This window comes from Ambystoma mexicanum, chromosome 7p, assembly GCF_040938575.1.
Source record: "Ambystoma mexicanum isolate Mex_15411 chromosome 7p, UKY_AmexF1_1, whole genome shotgun sequence".
NCBI lineage: Eukaryota > Metazoa > Chordata > Amphibia > Caudata > Ambystomatidae > Ambystoma > Ambystoma mexicanum.
This window is the reverse complement of record NC_090939.1, coordinates 169,915,250-169,927,680: the sequence shown is the minus strand read 5'-3', so window position 1 is coordinate 169,927,680 and position 12,431 is coordinate 169,915,250. Positions and strand designations below refer to the sequence as shown.

General features: G+C 42.6%; 1 protein-coding gene across 1 annotated transcript in view; it reads right to left on the bottom strand.

Annotated features, from left to right (window-relative positions):
• The window catches only part of GPR89B (G protein-coupled receptor 89B), a 174,713-nt gene that overhangs the window by 143,466 nt on the left and 18,816 nt on the right, over window positions 1-12,431 (bottom strand). The window contains exons 3-5 of the mRNA XM_069636008.1: window positions 10,912-11,015; window positions 9,937-10,043; window positions 5,198-5,299 (exon numbers count right to left, since the gene is read on the bottom strand). Coding sequence (XP_069492109.1) covers window positions 5,198-5,299; window positions 9,937-10,043; window positions 10,912-11,015 — 313 coding nt within the window. The remainder of the gene's footprint in view (window positions 1-5,197; window positions 5,300-9,936; window positions 10,044-10,911; window positions 11,016-12,431) is intronic.

Genomic DNA, 12,431 nt, shown 5'->3' with positions numbered 1-12,431 from the left:
AAGGACCCCACACAACATGTTATATCACCCACAGAGTTTGTTGCCTTAGAGGAGAGAGCATGATTTCAGAAATCAAACTGGCAATATACAAGCAAAAATATATTAAGTTTAAAAAGAAATGTAGGAAGGCACTAGGAACGGACAGCCTTGACTTCTTCCACTTGTTTGCAGAACTGCTAGCCCTTAAATTGCACGCTATCCATCTAGGAGTGGACAGAAGCACATTTTGAGGCCATAAAACCGGGAAAGGATCCCGTGTGGACCAAAATATACAGACCCATCTCACGGATTAATGCAGAGGAAAATATGTTTGCAAAAATCCTAGCTTTAAGGTTAGAGCCCCAGTCTTCCTACACAAGGACTAGACTGGCTTTGTCAAAGCCAGGCTATCGTCAGCTAATACACTCAACTCCGATATTACTGACCTAACGAAGCATGCCAATAAACCAAGAGTGGCCATCACACTGGATGCTTAGAAGGCCTTGGACAGAGTAGGCTGGAACTTCAGTCTAAAGCTTTGTGTTGACAGGGTTTGAGGCAGGGCAATATAGCCTTGATACCTAACCTGTATCAAGAACCCAGATTCACAGTCTTTGTTAATTGGAGTATTCTCTCCCCATTTCAAACTCTATAGAGGAACCAAACATGGATGCCCTCTCAACCCTCTCCTCTGCATCCTGTTCCTAGAATATCTGCTCAACCGATTCAAATGAATTAAATCTATCAAGAGAGTGGGGACTTGAGGATACCATATCAAGACATCTGCTTATGCTGATGACACAATAGCCCATCCAGAAGAAACTTGCAGTTCCTTGACTGGTTTATTAGAGGAAATACCAAAGTTTTCAAATCTGTTGGGATACAAATTAAACACAGAAAAACAGAGACTATGCCCTTCAATCAGTATTTTTTCTAAAGCCACATGTGGAGACTATTGGGTTCTTGTAGAAACCAGACTATCAAAAATGTGGGTATTCATTTGTCGAATAATATACAAAATACTTTGTTCTTAAATGTTGAAGCTGTCAAAGCAAGTGTGGAGACGCTGCTGCTTAAATAGTCCCCCGCGATACGCTCTTGGTGGGGGCTGGCTGAGACTATTGGGATTAGTACAATCCCCAGTAGTGCTTTACTCCCCATCTATGTTACAAATGGATTGGCCTTCTGCATTCTTTAAAGATATAAATTATGTTACATCCAGGCCTCCAGATAAGCGTCGTACCGGGCCTTTTTCTGCATTAAATTCTTATAAATACGACAGCTTTCATCTTTCCATGTGTACTATTTACACACCAGTTGAGAGCAGCGGGCAGGTGACATGACAAACAAGAACGCTTCTTTAGATTTGTATCTCCAGGATGAAATGCATGATATGGAGTAGCCTATGAAAATAGACAATTTTCTCAGTCCAGTGTGCGCAGAGCTTGTCAAAAAGAGAGAGCACAGAGTTGCTGGGAAGGAAATTAACCTTTCCCACCCACTAGGCCCTTTAGAGGCGCAGCGGCCACAGTAAGCAGAGCTGTCACGTGTCCCCATTCCCATAAAGTCCTATGGAATGGGGACTTACATTTTATTGGCACCTGAATTCCCGGGCCGCCGGACTTCTAATCTCCCAGTGGCACCGGGAAGTCAGGTGCCGGTAAAGTTTTACGAGGCCAGCGGCAACCCGCCGGTAGCACCGGCAGGGTTAGCGCCGGACTCGTAATAAGGCCCAATTTCTAGTTTAAACATTCATTCCACCTGAACTTGCAGTCATTGTGGTAAATGGGACTATAACTGACCAGTGGCGGCAGGACAATTTCTCTCAAGAGCGAGTGATTGTCATTACACCAATCACATGGATCACAGCTTCTTTCAAATCTTCCAAGACTACAATTAAAGCATTTAAAACCAGACTCTCCAGTCAGTGCAAGTGCTGTTCCAAAATACACATAAATTAAATTGTTACATTTGTAATTGAAATAGAAAAAAAATATATGTCCATGCAGTAGAAATCCAGACAAGTATTTAACTTTTGATGTAGCGCATCATGCAGGGTCGTCCAACCTCTAAGCATGATTAGGATTACCTTTACGAACCCCTGGAGGATTTAAAGCCAACTCTGTCCAGCCAACCTTTGACCAAGGGATTAGCTATAGAATTTAGCATTGAACCCTTACCTCTCTGCAATATTGGTTGATAACATGGGCATTCCATTAAGTAGTACTAGTTCTAGACTTCATCAGTGCTCCCGCTGCTGTGTTTATGCTGTGCCTATACTATGAGGGGAGCTTTGATCATGGAGGGCCATGCTGGGCATGTTCTTTGTGACCGGAATTTGGGCTGCCGAGGCCTTTGACGTTCCAGTTCTATGCAAGTGTAGCATGAAATGCTCAGGCCCTTCATTTATCTCAGCGTGGATTGCTTGCCTGTCCCATCAAATGCAGCTCTTTTTCTATGCGAGTGGAACTTGCACTGCTTTGACACACAACTTAACTGTTGTATATTGTTGAGACCCACAACATTCCTATTCTATGTGATGAAAGCATGATCTACTGAGATCTATGGTATTCCTTTTCTATATTAGAAGTGGAGTGAGCACTAATGAAAGCTATGTTGCACCTGTTTTATATGAGAGGAGCTACTACTGCAGAGACACACTCCTAATCTGTTCTGTGTGCGAGAATATTCTACCCTTGCTTAACAACGTGCACCGATCAACTCCACCTGTTCTGCATGATGAAACCTTGCAGTAGGAGTACCTGTATTCGCCTTTCCTGTTTCTGTAGGGGAAGCCTGCAAAGCTTCTACTCGCTTCTACCTGTTCTGTGTGAGCAAAGCGTTAAAATGCTGATGCTGTGGTTGTACTTTTTCCTTTACGTGCAAGGGAACCGCAGAGTGCTAGTGCTCCTCTCTTCCATTTGTAAGATGGTGTCTGTGCTACCGCACCCTCTGCTTTATATGTTATGTGTGAGAGATACCTACTTTTCAAGTCACAATGTGGCCCACTGCGGCGTGATGATGATTTCCATAACATTTTGCACACGTCGACTGGATGTCACATACTTGACTCTCTTGCGAAGGGGGAAAAAAAACTCAGTTTTACTCCCCTGAAAATGCATCTACTCTCAAAAGTTTAAGTACGAGTCTCTCACCTCAAAATCGTATCTGGAGCGCCTATATCGAAGCTTTTACAGCTAGGTAAGAAGCCTAGAATGCTGGCCACCTCGCGTGGGATGCATTTTCCCACTTCAAAATTGACTACGATGCCTTTGTAATCAAGGGCAATCACAGCTTGTGGAATAGGCTTTTCTATCCAGTATGGCATTTAGCTTCCCTGTATAGGGCCTGAGACATCCCCCATATCAAACACCTTCCTTCCCAGGATTAGAATATCAAATACTAGCAAGACCCTGTACAACTGGGAGTCAAACCTCCAGGGGGATAGCTCATTCAGTACACCCTCAAGCTATATGGTTCAACAAGTTGTAAGTGAACGGTAAACCTATCTTCTGGGCTTATCTGGGGCAACTATGATGTACATTTATCGTCCCCCAATGGTAGCAGGTCATTTACACCACGCCAACGAGCAAATACCCTTCCTAGGAGCATGTTCTTGTCAAGGTGTGAACGCAGGATGGACACCAACAGCTAATCTAGAGCGCTGAACGTGTGAGGTACTTTCAGGTCAGCCTCTGCAGTCTATAAACTGTTGTCTGTGCTGGTGCAGTCGCATCCCAATACGAACACAAAAGGGATGGTAAGAGTGCTGTGGAACGAGCCTCAAAAAGATTATGGCCAGACATTTGGAGGAAGATTCGGCTCACCTCCAGGGCTGCATCTAGAAGCCAAACTCTCTTCATGTTGTACAATAGTCTCCATTTCACACGCTCTAAGCTAGCGAAGCTGGGGCAGCTTTCCATATGATTGTTGTGCTGGTCGTGTCACCTGGAAAAAGGGACCGTGGAACATATGCTTTTTACATGCTAATTTGTCTCAATTCTGGAATTCCAAATGGCCTTGATCATTCATTTTTGTAATACATCCATCCCTTATTCCAGCTTGGCAGTCATTTGTGGTAGTATACGTCCTAACTTCAATGGAAATGCTTCTCTAAAGAAACTGTTCGACATTCTACTAGCGACTGTTATACTGTCGAACTGTTCTCTACAATTGCATCACGGAATCAGGTGGCCAACGTAACAAGCATCAAGACTTGCCGCTACAAGAAAGGCTCCACCCATAGGTCAGATTCAGGGAAATGGGCCTTGCTAGAGGAATGGCTTGGGAACCCTTAGTATGCCAACCCTCCGCTAGAACCAGCACTTAAGGCTCTGCACACCAGGGACGATTACCATGGGACATGATTAATTGGACATGATGAACTGAGCAATGTATATATTTAGTTCTATTTCATTTCTGTTGTTTGTATTGCAGTTCCACTTAGTGGTAGATGACAGTCTGGAGCACAATATCCAACCAGATACACTTGGTAATATGCAGCCTTGTACATTTGATGGTAATGAATAATTCATAGGCCTCTACACATATCTGTTTTCCATCCATATTGTCCCTCCTCCCCCCCTTGCTCTTACTTCCCTTCATTCTCCCCTTCCTTCTCTTGTCGCTCTCATGATGTTCTTTCCTGCCTTTTCCTTTCCCTACCATTTCCTGTTACTCTGCTTGCCCTTTTCTTCATCACTCTTTTCTCAATTATTACACTTATGGGGTCCAATTAGTTCTAGGTGTCTGACCGTTTGAAATGATTGATCAACAACTGTTTTGTATGGTTTACTATGTGTACTATAAATGACATTTTGAAGTTGCAATCCTGGAATTTTAGTTTAATGTACTCTCATAAGTGTTTCCAATACAATACGAAAACTAAAAAAGAAAATGCTGTAATGTCCTCCAGTCATTGTCCCTGGTTTAGGTTCTGATAGTTACCCCTTCTGCAGTTGGGTGTACGTCATTGAATCCAAGAATGCTCTTACGTAAAGACGCCTTACCCTACAACTGCCATCTGTTATTGCCGAGTTTGTACGTTATTTCTGTTGAAAATGACACCCTGCTCCTACACAAACTGAGGCGCAGAGAACTCAAGCCATTACCCAGTTACATATAGCCTCACAAATAGCTGCACATTTTAACAGGAGTGAAACGAAGCATGCAGAAAACCCAAGTAAAAAGAAACCAGATGAATGAATGAATAACTTACCGTGCTTTGGGCTGAGAATAGGGAAGGGATCCCCAAGTTTCCAAAAGAAATACATGAACGTGAACCAAATGGCGCAGGAGAACATCAGCCGCTGCCTGTGGACTAGGGAAGCAGAAATAGACAAAACGGTCAACTGTGAGAACCTCTAAACTGACCTTTAGTAACCCATGAAGGCAAGGGCTCCCACTTAAAGATCAGAAACCCACATTAAGTTCAGAAACAAATGACTTCTGCAAGCATCAAAGTCGGGGCTGAGCAAGCCCGATTTGAAGCAACTAAAAATTCAGCTGGTGTCAAAATCTGCACAAAGGGACTAGGTGTTCAAACATTTGTCATTTGATGCTCATTGCTCTACTGGCTAAAGTTGGGATCCACAAGCAATAATGAACTCTACCTTTCAGAGCTCTAAGCTCTATAGAGGACTAATCCTCACATTGAAAATGGAACGCATCCGGCTGAAGGCTAGGGGCATAGGGTGCAATGATTTCAGGCCTTTGCAGTCTAATCAATACAGTACGGTGCATCTTCACTACATCTTGCCCAAAGTAGCCCAATACAAACAGGTTGGTATACTTCATGTTGACCTGTTCTTGGAAATTTTGTACTCACTCAACTATGAGATCCGATTTCTGTGCCAACCCCTTTCTTGCAAAGTTCTAATCCAAGGGGTGCAACATATACCCCTTGAGCACAATTGGAAACATTACATTGGCTTAATCCACCTATGTATGTATATTCCAAATGCACCCGTATACAGGGTGAATATCCAGCCTTAATATACTCTACAAAGGAACAATCCACTAAACATTGCACCAAGCCATACTCCAACTCAGCGTTAACTAGAGATGATGTTGCGGCCTCCCACCTTTACACATATGCAGTTATACTGAGCATGGCAAGCGTAAAAGTAAAAAAATATATATGCTTTGAATAAACCAAAAGAACAGGATTAGGTCAAAGGAGTTGGAGCATATTCTATTTTTATAACCAAGGTACAGCTGGCCCATACGATTGGAATATACATTAGTCTGTTATTTCTTCACTAATTTATTTTTGGTTATGCAGCAATCAATGCTCTGTGTATCCCTGGACATATGTATGTAACAAAATGTCTATGTTGCACAGTCAATTGTGATGCCCTCAACCCTTAGTTTATTTGCTAGGCAATATCTTTTCCAAATAAGACTGTCTGTCATAAGTAATTTTATAATCTCAATCTATATTCTTGATGAATATTCATGTGTAGCTTCAGATTTAAAATGTAATTATAGGAAATACAATGTATTTACCAGGTCTCTTTACCTTAGTCTTCCATAGGATCGATAGATCCCACAGTTTCAATTCTATTAAGACTCATTTCTCTAAAGAAAAGCAAAATGGATCAGATGTAGCTAAAGCGGCCAAGACGTGTTTCGCGGTTAGCAGGTCGAATGTATTACATTAAGTAAGTTGTTCTTTAAGGTCTGCACATCTCTCAAATTATGTCCTTCATTATTAATCAATGTGCTACTCTCCGCTGATATATCTAACCCATCTGTTATACAATGACAGGCGGTCAATTATGATTCTGATGCAAATATTTTGTGAGTACATTTTGACAATTTTACACAAAAATAGAACTTCAGTTCCCTGTTGAAAATGTTTCAGAAATGGAATGAACCCTAATCAGTTATTGAATTAACAGAATTAAACTTGATGCAACATTATTAATATTATACATGGACTACCTTTGGTCATTTCGACCTCGCCTCAATGTTGTCTTGACTTGTATGGTTGTACTGTATAGATCAAAAATGTCATTGCTCACGTTCCGGTTCTCTGGATTTTTTGTCACTAGGGACCGATAGATAATGCATTCTTTGTTGGGTGGGGCGGGGAGGCCAGGACGATAGATGCTTGCACAATGCTGGCTTGTCTTTACTGACCATGGAAATGCAGAAGACGCTTTGCCTGCAATGCATATCAACATCGCCTTTCTCAAAATGAGCAAATGTAATTGGAATATTAATTAAAGGAGATGTGATGAGGCCTGGGATCTCCTCCCATGTGGCTAGGGGACGGCAGCCGCTACGTGAACCTGACCTTGGGAGTGGTATTATGAGGGAGGATCACATGAGAGAAGATGGCTGTTGGGGAGATGTGGTGACCCCCATCAGGAGGGACGCAGTATTCTTCCCTCTGCAATTAAGATGACCCTATATATCCCAAGTTCCAGACAGACAGACAGACAGACACAGACAGAGACACACACACACACACACACACCGCCCCACCCCACCCCCCCCTACTGTCTCTGATGGTTTAGTGGTAATCAAACATCCTAAACAAAAATCACCTCAAAAGTCCTATAAATCTTATGGACTCCAAATCCCATAAACCCTCAAGTACTGGGAAGTGAAAGAGGTGGAAGGGGTTAATATGGATCAGAGGAAACACTAAACTGAATATGCAGGCTACTTGTTATGAGGCCCAACTATGTGGGACATTTAAAAATGGTGTCTGTATTTGCCAGAGAGGAGCCGAATGGAAGCAGAAGGAAGCAGAGCCACGGGAGAAGGCAGAGAAGCGGGAACGGATAGTGCTGGTGTGAGCAGGTATTCCCAAGCTGCCACTGGCGGGCAGTGCTTACTTGAGAGGTGCTGGGCCATGGAGGAAGCTGCAAGCACCGCGAGAGGACCAGTGGTGAAACGGCAGCAGCGATCAAGCAGCTACCGGCAGCGTGGTCAAGTATTGGAGCAGCAGGCTTACTGGCAGACGAGTGCAGTCAGTAGAAGAGCTGAGAGAAATTCTGCACAGCGGAACACCATCCCGAGGTGAAAGCTTAACTGCAGCAATGTGCCACAAGTTGGAGGCAGTGCCAGACAACGGTGAGTCTGCCCAGAGATGTTGGGGGCCCCGGGGCACTGACTGGCATGTGAAACCTTAAGAACTCATTTTGAATATCGTGTAAGAAGAAAACAAAGATGGAGGGCCTGATTCATGGGACGTTTTCCGATGGGATTGCGCCATTTAAAACACTTCCATGAATCAGGCCCAAAAAGTGCCCAAATCCTCATGTATGAGATGTCAATATGGGGAAGGTTGGATCAAGTATTGCCACAAGCCAATGAATGTTAAAAAAGGAAAAGACAAAACCTGAACAAATCTCCATATACGAGATCTCAATATGGGGAAAGTTGTGTTGCCAAAAGCAGATAAATACTACTGAAGAAGTGGAAATGTTGAACTTGAACAAGTCTCCATATATGAAATGTCAATGTGGGGAAAGTAATACCTTAAGCCAAGAAACTATATACAGAGAAGGAATACAACTATGGTATACCAAAAGACAGTGGGAACATTAGAGAGAAGCACTGGTGAAAGAAGGACATCAGGCAGTAAACATTTGGGGAGAGGATACCTAGCAGGAGAGTATACCAGGGGATCTGCAGATCCAGGAAAGGGATTCCTGGCAAGGGAGTATACCAGGTAATCCATTTAAATTGGTCAGAGGTTACAGACATTGTAAACAGATAACTTTCAGGAGAGTACACCAGGGAATCTGATGAACTTACTAAAGGCTTCCTGGCTTCCGAGTATACCAGAACATTTTATTTAAGAAGTGATTGTTTTAAAAAGAGACACTTTGATCAACTTTAAGAAACTACTTTCAACATCCTTAGGGAACTATTGTTTGGAAAAGACACATTTGCCATCCCTACGAAGTGGTTGTTTGAAAGAGACATTTTTGCTATTCTTAGGATATGGCCGCTTAAGAGAGAGACTTTTGGCATCCTTGAAAATTGGTTTTCCGAAAGACAATTTTGCCATCCTTACAGTGCCATTATTTGAAAGAGACAATTTAGACACCTTTAAGAAGAGATTGTTTGAAATATGCTTGCCATCCTACCAGAGACATCAAGCAGAAGCGAGTACCCCTAAACCCTCTTTGTATCCAAGGATTGTTTTGTTGAATTTATCTATTTGCTTATTAAACACTTTTCACCACACTTACATCAGAGACACTTTCCGTACACTCTTAGTTGTTCAATTTGCATGTGAGTGTGAGATTCATGTTTTGGACACAAGGACAGTGTAAATTTTGACGAGACACAGACTGGTCTTTAGTTTTGGTTTCCTAGGTAGTGAAACTCTTTAGGATAGGGACAGATAGGCCTTTATCCAACCCTTTCCTTTTAATGAAGATGTCTGATGTTGAACACTACCACTTTGTGTCCGCCTCACATTTCTGACCCCTTACAAAAATGTACACACATTTAATTCTGTTCATTACATTACTGATTAGGGCTCAATCTTTTTTTTTAAATCAATAAAATGTACACAGTATATTTTCAGCAGAATCATAACCACATAAAAGAGTGCATGTCATTGAATAAGAGGTGGGCTAAATACAGTAATGGATAGTAGCAGATTAATAATAAAGGACACCATTTAAGACAGTGCATACAATCTTATTTTAGGTTTTTTTCTGTTCACACATACAGGCCTTGAAGAACCACATGCTTAATGTCATAAATTGGAACAATTAAGCACAAAACAAGGCTGGAGTAGTGTATCTACAGCTGATGGATTTTCCATTGTCTTTAGGGAAATTAGTCGGCAATGCTTGTAATTGAGGAGACATAAGTTTTACACTTTTAAATATCAGCACAGTACTGAAACTCGAGTTTCCAGTGTCAGTGGATTACCTTCTAGAAACCCCACACAATTTGATAACTGCTGCCACCAAAAATACTCACGTAGCCGGATATTGCTGATTACGAAGTAGCCAATGTAGAATGGCACGACAAAAACCAGAACCAGTAGAATCACACAAAGATTCAACTTCCAGTGGAAATAGCGTGAGCTGAAAGAAAGGAGACACTTTCAGAGATAGCAGAGCAGGTCAGGCTCTGGATCAAACGCTACAATCACAGACAAACCAAAGTGTGGGGGTGAGGAGAGACCCTTCCTGGCCGCTCCAAAACACATCAGAACCAGAGGGCCTGCATAACACGCAGCTCTTACTGAAGGGATTCTTATAGGTTTTTCGCAACCTCGTGTTTTAGATTTTAAACATTTCAATAAATACAAGATAAAGCACACATTCCCAATGCGAACCACAGAGTATATGACGAAGTTCACTGAAGGAGCATGTTGCGTCTACAATGATTGGTAAATACAGGACTTCATTAGACTGATCGAGGTGTCCACATGAAGCTATTCTCAAAGCAATCACTAGTGCCCAATCTGGAATGGTACACCCTACCTAAACTTGAGAAAACATTTGAGCGCTCAGAAAAACAGGCAAGCACTGAGGGAAGAGACTGCCCACCACTCTGATAAGTCAAACTATTTTTCAGCCAGGTCTTTACACACGGGTACTATGTGGGCTCCAGGATTAACCTAGTTTACTCAGGATCATTGGTCCCCCTCTCCTGACCCCCGACCTACTATAAAATTCCTTATTCCTTTTATGATCCTTTTTTTACCACATCTACTGGTTGTGCCATGCACAAGAGATCATATTATATAGTCTTCCCCGCAGTGGTGTTGCTAGGTCTGGAAAAGATCCAGGGCTACGCTAATGTTGGGACCATCGGGACTCGGGGCAAGCTAGCCTTTGGTTGTAGCCCCTGAGCTTCTATCTGGGGCTACAACCAAAAGACCTGGGGCTACAGCCCCCTCAGCACCCCCTAGCAACGTCTCTGCTTCCCCGGCCACAATGTCTTTACCTTGAGCTCAGGAGCCCCAGAATCTCAAATATGATGAGCTCAAACATGGTGCAGGAGAAGGCAAATGTGACGGAGAACACCACTTGCACGACATACTGACGCACCTGAAACAAGAGAAACACACAGACTAAGTAATGTAGACCTGCAAGACAGAGACCACCTCAGCATCAACAGGACCGCTTGAGACTTCACATTTCTAAAAATCACAAATCCAACTTTAATGGAAAAAACATTGCTTTAAGAAAGCATTGTGCCCTCTGCTCCTCGTGTCTGTAAAGAAAAGAGATGTTAGGCCATGTCCTCCAAGTAGCGATGATTGCTGCGAAAGGTGCTGTGATGTAATGCACAATGTTTGAAGCGATGCTGGATTGAGTGTTCTATGTATGTCAGTAGGTGTCTGTCCTTGAAAGGTGGTGGATGGATCGAAGGGTGTTACTCGTGAATCTTGCTCTGTGTAACCTGCAACTTGAGGAAGAGAATAAAAAAGGGAACTTAATATGGGGTAATGATTAAGGGGCAACAGAAGGAGACTTAGGGGACTCTGGGTCGTGGTGGTAAGTCGTTCAATGTAATGTTGGTGTTTTTCAAACTTGTTCACAGGCACAATTACATTATATTTTCGGCTGCAGGAATGCAAATAGGTATACATGACATCTACAATACTGGGTGAAGCTTTAGAAAGGAGATTCAGATGCCATGGTTTCTTTAGCTCAGTGACACCACGTGACGAGTGAATTAAGCATGCCCCGCTTCATAATGAGCATTGCCACTGGAGTACTTCCAGCTCACTAACAGTGTCATGGCAGGATCTTCCCTCATAACTCACGTTCAGGTAATTAGAAAGATTTGGATGTCGCCTTTAACCTTTTGATGTGCTTTTGTCTGCTCATCACCCCTTCCTTCTAGTCCATTTTAAGTTTAGGGATGTGGAAGGACATCCTTCCCATAGTCATTAGTTGAAATTCTTACCTCCCGATAATATAGAGGCCCGTTTTAGCCAAAATGGAAACAGCTCTCCTATTATGGAGTATTCCGAGAGCCATAAGAACAACGTTGCTCTAAAAAGTAGAGGCAGAGTGAGGTTTTCTTTATGGAGATGCTTGACTGTTATGGATTCATTTTGTAAAGAACTTTATTTGTAACAGAGATCTGTAACCCCACCCTCGTGGAGAGGATTTGCACTACGGTTTTAAATCTGGAGATTTAAATGCAGGAGAGCATTTATTAAAAAGACAGGTAACTTCTTATTGTGTACCCCTCTGATATCAATCTAACCCCAGCTTTGGGACTGTGGCTACAGTGAAGTACGGTCTACTCTTACAGTCCTCAAGTCATTAGAGGTGGATGGTAGAGCTCACATTTGCTGTGGTGCTTACCGATGCAGTGATCATCTACGGACCAAGAGGGAGCAAAGATGAAGGGAAAAAGCAACAAACTTCCCTCACTACTTTCAGAGTTCTTATTGTATTATTCCAGGCCTGGAACAAAGGATCAGACCTAGGGCGTTAGCCCTTATTTTC